This window comes from Tauraco erythrolophus, chromosome 19, assembly GCF_009769465.1.
Source record: "Tauraco erythrolophus isolate bTauEry1 chromosome 19, bTauEry1.pri, whole genome shotgun sequence".
NCBI lineage: Eukaryota > Metazoa > Chordata > Aves > Musophagiformes > Musophagidae > Tauraco > Tauraco erythrolophus.
Window position 1 is genome coordinate 5,352,334 of NC_141483.1, and position 17,834 is coordinate 5,370,167.

General features: G+C 43.4%; 1 protein-coding gene across 2 annotated transcripts in view; it reads left to right on the plus strand.

Annotated features, from left to right (window-relative positions):
• BCR (BCR activator of RhoGEF and GTPase) overlaps positions 1-15,851 on the plus strand; it is a 97,317-nt gene extending 81,466 nt beyond the window's left edge. For both annotated transcript variants that reach the window (XM_086623289.1, XM_086623290.1), the window contains 10 exons: positions 734-808; positions 1,561-1,658; positions 2,344-2,475; positions 10,204-10,263; positions 10,389-10,498; positions 11,324-11,463; positions 12,952-13,086; positions 13,689-13,794; positions 14,846-15,008; positions 15,762-15,851. In XM_086623289.1, coding sequence (XP_086479415.1) covers positions 734-808; positions 1,561-1,658; positions 2,344-2,475; positions 10,204-10,263; positions 10,389-10,498; positions 11,324-11,463; positions 12,952-13,086; positions 13,689-13,794; positions 14,846-15,008; positions 15,762-15,851 — 1,109 coding nt within the window. The remainder of the gene's footprint in view (positions 1-733; positions 809-1,560; positions 1,659-2,343; positions 2,476-10,203; positions 10,264-10,388; positions 10,499-11,323; positions 11,464-12,951; positions 13,087-13,688; positions 13,795-14,845; positions 15,009-15,761) is intronic.
• Positions 15,852-17,834: the final 1,983 nt, after the last annotated feature.

A 17,834-nucleotide genomic window follows, 5' to 3' on the forward strand; every position in this document is an offset into this window, starting at 1 on the left:
AGGGTTCCTGTAAAACAAAAGCTGAGACCAGTTTGAGTTACAAACTGAGGGTTCCTGTAAAACAAAGCTGAGTCCATATGCACCCAACTGGTGTAGTTTAGTTGAACTAAATGATAGCGTACAAAAAGAGAGCAGCTGGAACAAGAACAATCCAGCATCCCAACATTACTTGCTGCAACAATAAAAATACGAGCTCCAAATTATATGGCTACATTTAAATTAGTAAAATATCCCTGGACATCCTCCAATATATATCCATTGACTATTAAATAGTCTTTACATGCAGCCATCATGCCAGAGATTGGAGTGCCTGTTGGGAGTCCTAGCCTGGGACAACTTTCAACTACGCTTGGGAAGTCTTTGGAAGAACACCAGTTGTCCAGAATTGTGTCAGAGACCATCCTAAATTACTATTTAATCTGCTAGTATAGACTTAGCTTCTATATTTTACTTTTTCTCCTTTGAGTTTCTTCCATGCTGTCTTGCTGACTCTAGAAATGTCATTGTAAAAGCCACACGTTGCCAGAAGGCATGGCAGGTAAAACTGACACTGAACCTGGAAGAGTCTCCTCTTTTGCTGAAATGGCTGATTATGTATGGCTCCTGACGTCCTTTTTAGGGACAGCTTAATTACCCTCTGCTCATTAACCTGTGTAACATCAGCCTCATCGCGCTGTCTTTCACTCTTGGCGTCTCTGTGAACGTAACAAAATTCCTTGCGTCTTTTGTACAGATGATGAATCCCCAGGTCTGTATGGATTCCTGAATGTCATTGTCCACTCTGCCACAGGATTCAAGCAAAGTTCAAGTGAGTTGTAGTTCTGTAATACACAGAGGTACTAATAGGGGTTAGATAATTCAGGTGCTGTGAGAGCTGGACGTGGGCTGGTTTAGGATTGCGGCATCTGGGATGATGATGAGCAGATGTGATTTGGGGAACTGGAAGTAAAGTTGCGACATTGGTGTAAATTTAGTGGAATGTAATTTTTTTGATGCTACTATTAACTCTCAGAAAGAACAAGATCAAGGATCAGGCATGCAGCATTATTCTTAGGCCTAGTCTGTTGGTATCTTTTAAGCAGTGTTTGCCAGTTACCCAACAGTTTGAGATACAAGTCAGCCCTTATTCTGAATTCTTTCGACTGTGTTTTGTTTTGCAATGAAAGCATGAGAAGCATTCTCTGACATCCAGAATTTTTGGTGTGAAGAAAGAGGTGTTAAAGTTCAGGGGAGTGGTTTGACAAACGGGTCAAAACTGGTGAAAAAACAGAGTGAAGACACCTTCTCATTGTGGATTGATTTGGGAAATACTGGATAATAGCAGACACCTGATTCTTGATAGAGGTGAGGGGCTTGTCTGTGCTGAGGTCACTTACACAGCTGTGCTGGTACTTCAGCTTCATAAAAGCAACTCTGCTGGTGCAGAGGCTGAGATGTGTGTTGGATAGTGTGATTGTTACTAATGTGAAGATGGTGCAAATGAAGACATACTCTGAAAGCGATTAGTGCAAGTTAGGAGAGTCTAGAAATTTTTAAAATTTTCTGTCCCTGTCTCCTCAGATTTGTACTGCACATTGGAGGTGGATTCTTTTGGGTATTTCGTGAACAAGGCTAAAACCAGAGTTTACAGGGACACCACGGAGCCCAACTGGAATGAGGTAGGTTGGATTTTTCTTAATGTGACTTGTTCCATGTGCCAAACATCAGTGCATGATGGGCAGAAAACCAGCAAACGGAATAACTTGTTGTGTACTCAGCACTTGTGCTGCATATGCTGCCTCTCAGAAAACACTTCTACGCCAGGTTCATTTCTTTTAGGCCAGGTTCATTTAGCTGTCAGGGCTTGCAGAAGATTTTCTCTTGGATTAGCTGAAGTTAAACAAACATTTCAGTACAAATGAGTCTTGTCCAGCATTTCATCATTTAAACAGATGCATGTTTGATTATTTTTTTAAAGGCACAAGTGAAAATATGTTGAAGGAGGTGGTTTGTTTATTTTTTGTGAGGGAGAAGAAATAGCTATAGAAGTTTTGCTTATTTACAGCCAACTCAAACCTGCTGGGGAGCAAAATTAAATACAGGGAAGGTGGGCGAGTTTGTTTCTTTGAATGATTCTGAAACTCAGTGAAACCTGACTAAGGAGTCAGCTGTCTTAGTCTCTGATTTGACCACCTTATATATGCAAAATACAATTTCAGTTTATTTCTAGACCAACTCCATTAGGGAAGAGGTTTTGGTCAGGCCTCAGTGCTCCCTCCTGATAAGTTTTAAGGGGACTATATTGATTATTGAGAGTCGTGTCCTGCTGTGATGTCTTCATTGCTCTTTCCTGGTGCCCTGCAGGAGTTTGAGATTGAGCTGGAAGGCTCACAAACTCTGCGGATTCTGTGCTATGAAAAGTGCTACAACAAAACCAAGCTCACCAAAGAGGATGGAGAGAGCACAGATCGCATAATGGGGAAAGGACAGATCCAGGTAAGATTGTGCTTAGCTCATTCCTGCTACCCTTACTGCCAAACATAGCAGGACTTTGGAATCCCAGAGTACATAACGGAGTTTTTTTTTCTGCCTTCTGGTTGTCTCAGCATTGGAGATTTTTCTCCAGATAGCAAGGTACACAGTGTGATTCACAGACGGGAAGTCAGCAGCTTTTTCCTTCTTGCCTTGTCCCCTATGCCTACTTCAGTACCCTTATGGAACAGATACTTTTTCATGAAAATTTGGTTTGATCTCCAATTTGCCCGTTAACTTCAGAACTTCCAGCACAATATATGGGAACTGCACTGTCACTGAGCCCTGGGCACTGTTGAGGATGCTCGACTGGTGACAAAAGAGGAAGCCATGAATATCCTGTCCTCTCTGTAAATCATGTGGAAGAAATGTTACCTCCTGTACGTGCTGGACGTTGATTGATGTGATAGCAAGGCTTGGGAAGACAGGCTTATTGTCCTGATAACTGTCTTGTCCAGAGTATAGTGTCCATGACAGCAAGCTGCATCTGAGAGAGACTTCCACCACTGAGAATCAGCATGGGACACTTTGTCTGTGTGTCAGATTTGTAATACAGAGGGGAGATGATTGCAAATGGGTGCTGCTCTCAGGGAGCTGCTGCGTGATAAAGCGCTAAAGCTCCGTGCAGGAGAAATCAGACCATCAGTGGAGGATGACATGGAGAACCTATGTTCCCCCTTTTCTTCCAGTTTGTTGTGCTGTCTGTCCACAGCTTTAGGATGGTGTTTAAATGCTTTCTCTGAGGACACGTTCTTTGTTTTGGACTGGCCGTTGTACAGAGCAGAGACCCTGCCCAAATACCTTTTTCTTTCGGGCATGCTGAAAAATACCACCAGTTCTCCTCCATTTATGTTGGACTCTTCATCGCTCCATGGAAGACAGCTTTCTCCAACACTCGAGTGATGGTCACACAGGCCACGACCATTTGTGGGATTTCAGAAACAGCTCTGATTGAGGGCAGCCTGCAGGATCACATCTTGCCTTTCCTCTAGAAGGGTTCATTGTCTAAATGAGTTTCATTCGGCCTCTTCCTTTCCCTCCCTCCTTGCAGCCCGGAGGCTGCCATGCTGTTTTCAGGGAAGCGCATGGTGGGTGTTGGAAAGAAAACTCGTGTACAAATCAATAAATGCTAGCACAGGGCACCTCCTCTGTACGTGTCTCGGGCTAATCAGGAATCTGTATGTCCCTTCTCCCAACAAAAGCTTATTTTCCATGAAGCTGAGCAACTACAAAAGAGCAAGTTTTCAGCCCTGAAATGCCCCAGAGATTTGTGTGCTTATAATGGAGAACCCTGAAATCACTGACCCTCTAAATTCTTCAAATATTTTTGCATAGAATGATTAAAAAATGAATAAAATCTTTTACATTTTTAACAATTTTTTTTTCATAAGAGTGGGCATTTTTATGCACAGCACTTACGCATTCTGTTAAAACGTTTTATACTTAATAAGTAAAAATACTCTTTAGTGACTCTTGAATATTAATTGCATCTTTATTCTTTTAGAGAAACTTAAACAGTAGAAAGTAAAAAACCAAAACCAACCAATCAACCAAAAAAACACCCACAAAACAACCAACACAAAATGATTAATGTGCAAAAGTTGCATCTTGTTGTGTTGTAAAAGGCAAATGCAAAAGTTCTTTTGCTTTTAGTAAATCCTCCTTGCAGTTTATAAAGAAACTTGGTGAATTCTCAGAACATTCTCTTAATTCTCAGTGATTTCTGTCCCATCACACAACTCTTCAACACTACTGAATAACTGCAAAGAGAAGTCATAAGAGAGTCTGATAAGATTTTGGGTTGATAAGAATTATTGAAGGTTTTTATTCTGTTTTACTTTCATTTTTAAAGCAAACACCGTTTCTCTATTAAGAAATCATAATCATGCAACAATAAAATCAAATTACAACCTGTGGCTGAAGGTTAGCTGTATTAATGCTGTCAGCATCTTTTTCAGCCACTGGTTTTATAGTAATTTTCTTTCAGGATTTTTCCCAGATGCTTTTACATTAAATTTTGTTTACTTTAGAGTTGCTAGTGTATCTAGAGCCTTCTGTTTTGTTGTTGTTGTTGTTACGTTGTCATTATTCAGCCAAAATCTGCCTTGTGTAAAGTCAAGGTCTGTGAAGTTGGATGAGGCGTTTTTTTTTTTCCCAAGTTCCCTTTAGTTAAAAGCTCTGGGAACATCAAGAGTCGTGTCTGCATCCTCCTGCTGATAAAACCAGGGAAATTTCTGTGTTGGCTAAATCACAATGTATTGTTAAGCCACGTATTATTGTAAATCTGCAACTTCCCACTACTGGAATTTCTGACTCACCAAATTTTCTGAGCTGCAGTGATGAAGACAATGCAGCAAGGACACGAGGAGTGTTTTGGCCGTGGAATGTTTGTTACATCTCTCCGTTACATAATGGCACCGGAGGAAGGAAGAGTGGAAATTGGTCCATGGGGTCAGAAGCTTCCAAGAATGGGCAGCAATTTTAATAGCTCCCATTGCTCATATTTTCTTTTCCTATGGAATATTTTATTTACCTGGTTTTATAGCCACATGGAGAGCTTCATTGCTTGCCAACCTGCAAGTTTTATCCCTGAAAAATAAACGCATGAGGTTTTAATAAGGGAGAACCTCCTGTAAATGTAGAAGTGAAGTCCTCATCGAACCTTCTGGGAATGACAGCTCTGGATGTGCAGTGTTTAATTAGCCGGCACACGTGGTTGGGGGCTTCTGTTACATCTCAGGCATGAGAAATACAGGGAGAAGATGCCATTCCTGGGTATGCTGTGAAACTGAAATTACTGGGGGGCTTGGGGAAGGAAGAAATGAACATCTTCATATAGGAGGAAACATGAGGCTTAGTTCAGTTGTAAGCATCAGCTCCCCTCATTTTGAACTCTCTATTTTTTTTTTTTTTTCTTTTTGTTGTTACCTTGCAATTCATCCCCAGCACTTGGGAGGCTGGCCCTTTTGCTCTTTGAATTTTGTGCTTCATGTGACAGGCATGTCTGTATGTTTGGTCCTGAGACTGCATCTAAGTGGGCACATATGTCAGCAGAACTGGCCTCTGCCTTGGGAACAGACTGCATGAGTAAACTGGTACTGCATCCTGTGATCCGTCTTCTCCAGTTGGTGCCTCCTAGAAATGCTATTTCCTTTGTTGTTTTTTTTTCTGCATGATCAGCTCAGGCAAACCATTTCCTTCCCCCTCACAGCAGTGCTGGAAAATCAGAGAGGATATGACCTTAGATCAGGCATTTCTATGGAAGCAGCGCAACGCCGTTCCTCTGTTGCTATGCAAAACAATCACTCTTATCTGCTTAATTATCTGTGATGTCTCATTGCAGTGCACATGGCTATTTCAGACTTCTAGGTTGTTTTCCATGTAAAACAGGTTGTCACATGCTGTACCTCCCAAGTGTCAACTCGGAAAACCTTTTACACACTCGAGTTCATTTAAACAGTTTGCTCATGCAGAACAGTATCCCAGCAATGAAAATAGGGTGGAAATGAAGAAGGCAATGGGTCATGTCTAAAGGGTGATGGTGGGAAAGATTAACATGTCAGTGGGGAGCTTTGAGAAGGATGGGGTTATGGCTGGACTGGGAGTTTCCAGCAGCAGTGAGACTCTGACAACATGTATGTCACATCAGTTACAATTAAAAATTGATGGAGTGTAAAGTTGCCAGGGAGATTTAATAAGGGGAGGAAGTAATGTGAATAAATAGCATAAAGCACACTAACCTTAAGGTTGCCTGAGTCCTTGCTCCCAGGCATTTCACTTCCACTGATGCTTTTTTGTTTTTTTTCCTCTTTCTATATGTTTTCTCTTCTGAGGGGAGAAAAAAAAAATCATCGAACTCTCTTTGGTGGTTTCCTAAGGCAGAGCACAGACTCCCTTCTTCTTAGTGCCTGGCTTGCATTTGCTATTGACCAGCACCCGTAGTTGAGCTTTTTTCCCAGTTCCCCACCGCTCTGTTCTGCACACTCAGCCTCACTGACCGCTGTACACTGTCTGAATTCAGTGCGAAGCTGCTGTGAGGGCCAGAGAGCTGCACTCAGAAATCCCCGTGGTGCTGAGCTGCTTCGTTCTGTTGGGTTTGTGCAGGGTGGAGGCGTGTTCTTGGTTCATCAGTGAATTTGGGGCTGCAGCTTGCCACTGCAAATGCCAAAGAATAGGCCACAAGGGGAATGGAGGTGCTGGGGGAGTAAAGACAAACTGGTTGGTTTGTATTTTTCCTGTGCAGCATGTGCTTTTGGTGGGGACTGTGCAAACAAGCCTGTGAGATGGTGTCTTTGAGGGTTTTAGCAGGTCTGTCCTATTTGCACAGGTCATGGAAACAACACAGTTTTTCAGTTTCAGTGGAGATGAGACAGGTCCTTTTGTCAGTCAAACCAAGGAACTGTTGGAAGGAAATGTTTAGAGGTGCAGTAAATTTCACTGTCAAATTAGTGCAGAGGCGGCCATTTCACAGTGCCTCCCCCTGCTCAAGCTGGCAAAGCCAGCGCTGCGTTCTTGCTCCCTTGGAGCAGCCTGCTTTTGGCACGCTGTCTGTAGATTGCCGTCTTCTACTCAGTGTTCCTTCTTCCAGGTCACTGATCTCCAAATCAGGCCAGAAGACAGCATGACCCCATTTGTCACAGGCCCTCTCTATGCTGGAGCATCGCACTCACTCACTCGCTTTGTCTTTGGTCTGCTTTGTAACCTGTCTGCTGCAGCTGCCCTTTCCCTCTGTTGCTCCTGCTGGCCTTAGAAGGTCAATCATCTGTAGGGTCCAGGACCAAAAGGTTGCTCAAAGTGTAAATGTTGTTCTTAGTTTCCTGTTGGCTCTGTTGTTTCCTTCGGTGACTTTATCAGACTGTTAGACCTGATCTTCCTGTCTCACTCAGTGCTGCTGAGAGCTTATTCATGCTTTGCTCTTTTATTAGCTTCCATCATTTCACTTTGTTATTTAAAAAGCATCTTGAGAGGATTTTTTTTTGTTTGTTTGTTTTAAATTGCCATTGTTATTGCCAGTGATTTATGCAGGGTTGGCTCGGGTCAGCCAGACCCACTCCCTGGTGCTTGCTCTCCTTAGCTGTCTGCCTTCAATACGAGCTGTTCTCCAGCAGGAGTCATGCCGCAGGTGGGGAGTGCAGGGGTCCTGCCAGCCCTGGAAGGGTTCAGGGATACGGGAGCAAGAGGTAGCAGCAGGTACACTCGCAGTCCTTGCTCAGCTCCAGTAGTTACCCAGCCAGGAGGAGTCCCTGTGAGCTCTCAGCTCCAGCATACTGCTTCTGCTAGTCCTTTGCAGCCATACGATGGTCAGTCTTGAGACAGAGTAGGACTTTGTTTGCCTCGTACCTTTTAACAGCTATTTGCTTGCTTTTGTTTTGTACAGTGGCAGGAGTTCTCTGGTCATCGCTGAGACATAACCAGTAATACCTGTTAGCTTAAATAACCTGAAACTGGACCCTGCTGGACTCTTCCTTTAACTTTTCTGGCAAATACTCAAAACCCTCTTTCCCGTTCACTCTTAAGCAGTCTCTCCCTGCTATAAATAATACGGTCTCAGTGACTCCATTCTAAAAGCATATGGAAAACTGCTTCCGAGCTGGAGGATCGGCTGTGACTGTGTCTATCAGCAGGGCTGTTTTGGCAGCTTAACAAGATGACTACTTAGGCAGCTGGAGATCAAGCTTTCAGGAATACTGAGCATGGTTGCTCTTCATAGGAAACCAGACACTTCAGAAATGGTTTCCTCTTGATTCTGGGAAAGAATGCAGTTGTTGAAAGAAACTAAACTTCCAGCACGGAAATCCAGGGAAGAACAGTCTAGATTCTGGCTGACTTGTAGGGACCTTGGCCAGCCACACAGGCGGGGGCGGATCTGTTCCGCCAGAGTTATAAGCAAACCCTCTCGGCAAGCAGTCTGTTATTTGGGTTTGCTGAAGCACTGAAGCTAAGCATTGCTGCCTATTGGCCTCCTGGACCTTTGTGCATTCCCCAAAATGTGGGAGCTACTGGTTACTGACTATTCCTTACAAGGGATCTTCAGGAATTTCTGCCAGAGTTGCACCTACAGGAACCGGTCCAATTCAACGGGAAAGCATGTGTGTGCTGGCAGCATCCCGCTGTGGGCTCACGTCCGTAACAAAGTGCGCAGAGATAAGGTTGGCCTGACTTGCTTGTCTGTTGCTTCTTGGGGGCTCTGCAGTAAGAGCAAGCAGGGAGAAACTTTTCTTTCTGCTGGTTGTCTTTTTTGGGGAGTGGGGAAGGGCGTGGGGGGACTTGTCTCTGTAGCTGTCAGCAGCGTTGGGCTAGTTTGTTGCTGATCTGAAAGAGGGGGTGAGCGTGATTACATCTAAGATCTCCTAGAATATACTCCAACTGCCATTGTTTCAACGTGTGCCCCTGCCTGTGCTGTCAGAGAACTCTGCTTTTGCCTGGGGTTCTGCGAGAGGGAGGAGCTGTGCTGCAGAAGTAGCTCCTTACTGAGTGTCGTGGTGTTTGCTGACGACAGTAAACTCAAAACACTGTCGACTGCAGTTGCCTCCTTCTGGTCTTACTGTGTCCCAGTGTTCAAGAGCCAAGTGTTACAAAGCCATCTCGGGAGGCACCGGAGCCTGCTTGCCTTGGCTGGTTCTGATTGCTGACAGAAGCCCCCATGCAGACAGGTCTTTTCTCTCTTTTGCCAGCCTAGCTTGAGTTGAGTGCTGCTCTTCAGGCGTTCAGGTGTGTTTGGACTCTCCTGGGCACCACTGGAATGGCTCAGAGATGTTTGAGTGCTTGAGTCAGCTGCTCCCCAGCCTCACGGCTGTCTGCTCAAGAGAGATCAAGCAAAGCTGGAAATGGGAGATCAGGGCTTTGCATCAGAACCTGTTTCTGTTTAATGAATTTGTGCAATAGCAGGGCCAGGTATTCTTCCTGTCTCTGTCCTCAAAAAGAAATTAGTAGGAACAGGCAGGTTGAATAAGGACAACTTTCCATGATATCTGGGCCGATACTCTCCATGTCAGCTCTGTCAGATTCTGACAGAGGTTTGGTTTATTTCAAGTTACTTGTCTCTGTATAGATTGCTTCATATTTCTTTTCCTTGATCTCATTGTTACAATCATTATGTCTTTGGAATTCAGTGGACCATAGTCCTCCTTGGAAGCTATTAGCTTTGTGGCCAAGAGCTATGAAGTTCTCCAGCCTGGCTTTGTATTTCAGTGCAGTAATTTCACACTCATCCAACCTCACCTGTCTCTAGAAAACTGCAGAGGGAGACAGTTCCCTCTATTTCAAATCAGAGTTTATTTCAGAAATCTCTCCTCTCCTTTTCTGACTCCTGGCCCTGTGGGATGGCACAAATTTGGCTGTTAATGTGCCTGTTGTGCGACAGCAGAGTGCAGTCTCTGTTTCTGTGAAAGTGGAGGTGATTGGCTTTCAAACATTGATTTTGCTTGCTGAGGTTGCCTTTGTTGTTGAGGGTTTTCCATGTTGCTGGGTTTTCCACGTGTGTGAGTCCTCATCAGTCCTGCTTAGAGAACCGCACAATATCTGAATGTCCTGTTACCTGAAACCGGGGAAACTTTGGAATATGTGTTTTCCTATAGAAAACAAACAACACATTGAAAGTGGTAGTGCTCTGCTCACTTACAGAAGCCTGTCAGGCTAGCTGATTTCTCTGAAGTCTGTTCCTGACTCATGGGTAACTTCCATGTTTTTCAGCTGGACCCACAGGTGTTGCAGGACAAAGACTGGCAACGCACAGTCATCTCAATGAATGGAGTAAGTACGGAAAACAGAGTTGCTTCTGTACCTTTTATGTGATTATTTCTTTGCTTTTAATTGCAGCATAAAAAAAAAAAGAAAAGAAAATATTTGAAAAGTAACAGCAGTTCTCTTTTATTCAGGTTGAAGTGAAGCTGTCGGTGAAGTTTACCAGTCGGGAGTTTAGCCTGAAGAGGATGCCGTCCCGCAAACAGACCGGGGTGTTTGGGGTCAAGATCGCTATTGTCACCAAGTGAGCTGATGAGTCGCGTTTCTCCTGGTTGTTTTCCAGAAAGCCAAGTGGCCAGTGGGTCGCACCTGTCTTCACCCACTGAGGGATGTCAGTCCAGTCCGCTCCGCTTGGGTAGTAGCATAGATGACTCTGGCTGCGGAAAGGAAATGCTGTACATCTCTGAGCTTCGTTGTTTGTAGGGGGGAAAAACCAGAATGCAAACAGGCTTTGAAACCTGGAGCGTTTACTTACAGCATTTCACTTTTCTGAGTTCTGGAAATACCCTTTGCTCCTTCACTCTGTGGTTAGCTAACATGGTCACAAATTTCCAGAGCCATTAAACAGTGAGGTTTCCTTTCCATAATTGGAAATGTTCAAGTTCTTTGGATCCTGTTGTATTATTTTAACCCCTGATCTTTTGTCATGAATCGTTTGCCAGAAAAAACCTGTTTGTTCTGTTATATAGTTTGGAAAGTGTGGTATTTCCTCCCTATGGAATTGCATTAATTGGAAAGTAACGGTGTTGCTGTGTATCCAGGGTCTGTTTGGGAATCCTCTGATTACCTGTGCAAAGTTGCAGACTTTAGGGGCACTGGGAGCTGGCCAGAAGCCGAGGTGCTCAGGGCAGCTGCAGAACAGGCTGAGACAACTCAGAAAACCCTCTCTAGTCTTGTTCAGAGTTGTTCAGCTCAGTCTTTATTGCCTGCTCAGACTTGGTCCCACCCCGTTTTCCAGAAGAGGATTGCACAGCAAAACGATGGGATGACTTTAGCCAGCCTGGCTGGCTGGGGTGACGAGCGCTGAGGGCAGGGGCTGTACTGAACTCTTCTGTCTGGCTTTCCTAAGGAGAGAGAGATCGAAGGTGCCTTACATAGTGCGCCAGTGCGTGGAGGAGATAGAGCGGCGTGGGATGGAGGAGGTGGGCATCTACCGTGTCTCTGGGGTTGCAACCGATATCCAAGCTTTGAAAGCTGCCTTTGATGTCAGTAAGTAATTGTGTCTGATGTTTTCCTTTGCACTGTGAGAACCTGCGGGAGCTCCCTGTCAGGTGGCTGTGCTATTTTTAATTGTATGTTCCCCAAGAAGCATTAGGATGTAGCGATTCTTGCACAAGGAGAATCATTTTAACCCTGGATGCATGTTTTATTAATATTCTTCAGCTACAGATATAACCCAAGGCATACAACAGGATGGATCCTTATATCAAATAATGCGTTTGTTATTCTTCCCAGGAGACGTGAAATGGTGGGTTCGCCTGCCTGGCCACATCTTGGTAAATGGGAGACACCTTCCTCAGGGCAAGCGGCAGCAATCGGAAGTCATAATTTCCTCATTGTTGTGAGGTCTCCAAATTAATAGGAGGCCTTGAAATTGAGAATGTTTTGTGAAAGGAAGCCAGCAAAGAAAAATTTCGAAGGTTGACTAGGAAGGGTGTTTACAAAACTGAAGTTGGGTGGTCGGGGCTCCCAAGTTCTTTTCTTAACTCTCTGTCTAGGTTGATGTGCACAGGTTGTAAAATTAGATAATTTTGACCAACCTTTGTAAAGCTTTCTTTGATCTTGAGCAGAAAAGGGCTCCGTACTGGTGCTGCATTTAAAAGAATGGCATGTATGTCCCAAAAGGCATCCAAGATCAGTCAGATGAAAGACCTCCAAATTGCTGAGGTACAAAAAGTGAAATCGTGCCCTACTTCCAGCCTCCACATGATGGTACAAGGACTGCTCAAGCCACACTCGAGCTGTCTTTTGATGCAAGCTGTCATGAGGCCTGTGCCAGGTGCCCAAATTCACCCTCCCTGCACTTCTTCTTCACTTAATTTGTGAAATTTATTCCTTCTTGTATTTTCTTTTCAATTCCCCTACGCTACCAAACACATTAATTTATCAATCTTCACTAGTATGAGTAAGGGCGTTTCACGCTTTGAAGAACAACTTTTTTCATTTATATTAAATGCTGTTTTACACTAAGCTTCTTGAAGCTACTGCTGGCTCTGCTGGTTGGTCTGTTTGTTTTAGGGAAAGGAGGTGGTTTTATTGTTCTTAATAGTAACAAAACTGAAATGCAAGCCCTGAACTGCCTGTGTACTTTAATTACTCTCAGTGGGGAGTTAGACAGCCTCAGAGACTCTTATTCTAAGCTGTTAGAGGCAGGGAATTGGAATAACAATTGTTGTCTCTAACAGAAGTTGAAATGCATATGGATACAGTCAAGCAGGGCTTGTTCCAGATACAGCACAACTAACCCTGAGTAGTGTGAGGTTCCCTCTACTTGATTTAAAGCTATAAACTGTTTGCAGTCGTTTGTGCAGCACTTTCCAGCTGTCAGAAGGTACCTCATTCTGGAGAAAGGTAAACAGGAAAACTCTCAGCTGTTTGGACAAAGACAAAGGATAAACAAAGAGAGCCAAAGCGAGAAAAAGACAGAATGCAAGGCCAGCAGCTTCTTTACTCTGCTTCCCCTCTTCCTTCTTTCAGATAACAAAGATGTGTCGGTGATGATGAGCGAGATGGATGTCAATGCCATCGCGGGCACCTTGAAACTGTACTTCCGGGAACTGCCCGAACCCCTCTTTACAGACGAGCTGTACCCCAACTTTGCTGAGGGCATCGGTGGGTACTGGCAGAAACAGTCCTTGATAACCGGGTCTGTGTTAAAGACACTGTTCTGTAGGAGGCTGCTCCTAAAGCAATACAAAACCGTATTTATAACATTGGACAGAAGCCTGGAACAAGCTGTTAGGGAAGTGAAACGGAGCTCAGAAACGAGTGTTGGAATGACATGTTCTTCCTATGAGCTCGAATATGGGCAATTGCCATGCCTTTTCCTAAGTCAAAAACGTCCAGGTTTCTGAAGGGTAGATTGAGATTAGAATGACAGTCGAGGCTGTGCTTGCTGTCTGCCCCATTCAGTCCCCCATGGAAGCCCTTGTTGGGCGTGGATATACCTTGTCCTATCTTGATGCAGGGGAAAAACATATTGGCTGAAAGTCTAAAAGCACTGGGACTGCTTGAGAGAAAAGGATTCTCTACATCTCTGTGAAATAAAGGAAGGAGATCCTGTGGGGTACTGATGTGCAATGGACCTTCCAACCTGTGATGTATTTACGCTCCATTCAGGACCATCCATATTTGTTGGTTTCGGAAATTATGCAGTCAGTCAAATTCTCGTTCACTGCCTATGGTGATTGGTTTTGTTATTTTCTGTCTTGTAGCACTTTCAGATCCTGTTGCAAAGGAAAGCTGTATGTTGAACCTATTGTTATCGCTTCCAGAACCCAACCTTGTGACATTCCTTTTCCTTTTGGACCATTTAAAAAGGTAATATATGGATCCTTTAGACACACATTTAATGTGTAAAGCATCCTTGTTTTGAAAAGAGGAGCCTTTTCCTTGAATTCATGCTGAATCACACAAATGAAGAAGCATTTGCTGTGAATGCTCATCAGATAACTAGGGTCTCATACTCGCTTCGTCAGGTACTAAATCCTGAATTCCATTCCCACTCATACTGAAAGGATTAGAACTGAAGGAAAGGGGTAACAAAAGTCTCAGGGCTTATCTAGTGCAAACACAAATTCCTGCTGCAATATTGCTGCAAAACTGCACCTGCATCTGGATACAAAGATCAGGAAAGGTTTTGGTATAAATCGTGAAGGTTTGGCCATGTTGAAGGGCTTGTGAGCTGCTCAGTCTCAAAAGGGGTCTGTGATCTAACATGATGTATTTTTAAAAATTCCTGCTTTGCACTTCTGCTAACTGGAGTTGTCCGTTCCTTGCTTAGATTAGTCTTTCTGATCCTGTCTAAGTCTTTGTACGTGTGGTTGTAACTGTGAAAAAGTACTTCCATGTGTTTGATATTAACGCAGTAAGCTTGCTTAATTAATTAAGCAAATTAATACAATTTGCATATGCATTTTGTACGTACCAGAGTGTCACTGGAGAGATGAAAGATAATCTTGTGACTAAGGTTCTGGATTAAAATCCAGGAAATCTGGGTTTTACTTGTGTTTCTGCTGCAGACTTTTCTGCCCTTGGGTAAAGTTTTTAACCTGTGTGTCTCAGTTTCTCATTTATGAAACTGGGATGAAAACCTTTCCTTTATTCCTGTCCCACTTGTGCCTGTCCCGACAGTCAGCAGCAGTCCCTTCGCCAAGTTTAAACTGTGTCCGTAGAGTGCCTGGAGACTGTGGTTGTGTCAGATCAAGGTATTGCTTATACGTAAAGTTAATTTAGGCCCATACGGAGAGAGTGGTTGATTGAACATATCTAAAACTTTTTACAAAAGGAATGAACATGGTTTCTTTCTTAAGGACACTTCCAAACTCAGATATTTATAAAGATCTGCCCTGTTCATTGTTTCTTCTCCCAGGGTTGCTGAGAGAGAAAGCGTTAACAAGATGTCCCTGCATAATCTTGCAACTGTCTTTGGACCAACGCTGCTCAGACCGTCGGAGAAGGACAGTAAAATCCCTGCTAACCCCACCCAGCCTATCACAATGACTGATAGTTGGTCACTAGAAGTCATGTCCCAGGTAAATTTCTGAATGTTCTATGGAATCTTGTGAAGACAATTGTGGGAAACTGCCGTCCTCTAGCAAGGCCTGGTTCAGCCACCCTTCTGTGTTTTCATGACAGGTTTTTTTTTAGAAACATAAACACCTTTCACCCTTACACAGACATTTTAGACTGTTTGTGGAACTGTGTTTCTTCAGGCAGTTTGGTTTGCATCAGCACTAATACAGCTTTTCATGGAAAAATGTCAGTCCGCACACGATCCTGTGTGTTTTGCGCAGAGCAGGACTTTCTGAGGGCTGTCTCCCAGTGCTGCATTGCTGGCCAGGGAGAAAAGGCCTGTCAGTGTGCTTCTGCGATGCTCCTCAACAGTTAAACCACCTTCACTGATGCACAACAAAATTCTTTGCTAAATTCAGATTTCCTTGGCCGTTGCTGCTGTTTGAAGGCGATGCAGAGAATTCGAACGTGGAGGCTGCCTTAATGGTCAGGCTGTTTCGTACTTTAGTGGTTGAGCAATGGCAAATTATACATCAGGGTTTTTCAGTGCGGTGGAACACCAACGCCTTTTTTATTCCCTGGAAGCTGAGGAGAGTGTCTCTGGAGCACTGCAAGTTTTAATATTCCTATTATTATACACTGTATTAAAACAAATAGATAACTGCAGGATGTTCCTGTCGAGAGAGCTGTAGGCGTGTCTGCCAACTCTCAAATAGCGGGGAGGAGACTGAGTTAACAGAGCTTTATTGTTACCTCTTTCTTTCTCTTTCCAGGTTCAAGTTCTCCTGTACTTCCTGCAGCTAGAGACTATCCCTACCCCAGACAGCAAGAGGCAAAGCATTCTCTTTTCCACGGAGGTGTAGGTGCCCGCGAAACGAACAGGACACAAAAAACTGCTCTGGGCATAGATCTGCCACGCCTGAGAGAAAGACGACCGGTGTTTCTTCAGACATTACTGGCCTGTTCCTGTCCTGGGAAATTATGGCCCTCAGTGCTTCTGTTGTTTGTTAACCAGAGACAAGCTGAAGGGAAAGGAGAAAAATCTTTACTTTTGATTGGTAGGACCAGAACTGAACTGGAGCTGGAGCTGTGCAGAACCTCCACTAGAAGGAGCAATAGACACTTGAAGAAATGCACCACAGAGTGTGGCTGTTATTCTTGTTGGGAATGTGACAGAAGGTATTCCTCATTTTATGGATTTAATTTATCATAAAGAAACGTCAAGATTTCTACTGGACCACTTGATAGGATACCCCTTTTTGGGTGAGGGGGAGTTAAAGGATATATCACAACTGTGTCTTTAATAACTGCTGTTTTTAATGTACTGTTCTAGGCTGCAAAAATAGCATTGCTTTCCAAGAGGAGAGGAGGAGGGAAGGGTCTGGGATCTCAGATTCCCTCCTCAGAAATTCAAGTCTCGATTTGAACCAGGTTCTAAAGAAATGAAATAGTTTTGCGTACAACTAGAACTGTTGGTTTGTTTGACTGGTTGTTGGGGTTTTGCTTTTTTTTTTGTGTCATCCACCCCTTCCCTTGGAAATGTTTATACAGTCTAGGGAAGGAGATGCCCTGCTCTTGCCTGTGTTGCACTTCTGGTGGGTTTTTTTTGGTTAAGGGAGCCAGACCCAATGATGTTACACTATAAATAAATACAGCAAATTAAAGAGAGGCAGGGAAGATTAGAGTCAGTGGTTCTGTTTGTGATTCTGTTGTTTGTTTGCATGTAAAAGCAAGGGCAATATTATCCAGGCAGGATTGCTAAATTCCTTAGACCCCCACCAAACTTCATGAAAATTAATTGGAAAGACTCTTAATTCCCAACACTCCAAAGAAAAGATATGTTATCACTGCAAAAATAATCGAAGCATTTGTGGACAAAAAAAATAATAATCAATGGCTATCAGTTTGGCTGGCTGCTTACTCTAAACTTTTATCAGAACATCTTTTTTTTGATACTTGAATTTTTGGAGGCTTTGTACATTGCTTCTACAAGAGTCTTTGTCTGATAGATACAAATACTTGGGTAAAATGTGTCAGAATGTACTTTACGGACAATCTAGCAAGTAGCATGCATTGTGTGTTCTCCAGAAATTCCAACCCTGTTTTAAATAAGAGCAGTGAAGAAATTTCTGTGGAACTACATACAGCAGTACAAAAGGTCTAGCCCAATACCAGCTTTGTGTTTCTCTGCCTGAATCTGTTAAAGCCACAGAGGTTACACGGGTGTAAAGGGCAGCAGTGTTTCTCTCGGGAATTGAAAGCAAAATCTAATTGCTGGTATCCAGAGCAAAGTATTCTGGCGATGAAGCAGTTGTGCCAAACATCTTGTGGGGTGGGAGCAATTCCATTTTCATAAGCTATTCCAGCCCCCTTTACTTCCTACTCAGTTATGCAGCATCCATTTAGTGGCATCCGTCCATCCTCATCCTGGCAAGAAGGAAAGTACAGTGTGAAGACAAGGGAAGGAGTTAGCATGGGAAGGGGAGGGAGGGACAGATTTTGAGAGAATGGTAGACTTAGGTTGTCAACATCATTTGAGGGGAAATACAACAAAGAAAGCCACCCCAGTTATGCTGAATTTTACATTTTCTGATGGGTGATCTGCAAAGTCTCAATTAAAAAAAAAAAACAAACAAAAAACAAAGGAGTCTCTCACACAAATGGAAAGAAAAAAATTAAAGGGAAATGATTTTGTAGTCACTGTAATTCTGACTGCTGCATAATATTAGAAATTATTGTACTGTGAAGTTACAACTCCAAAAAGAAACAAATATGAATTTCAATTTTGTGAGTATATCAATATTTTGCATGCTTTGTAAGGACTCTTATAGGAATTTAATATTGCT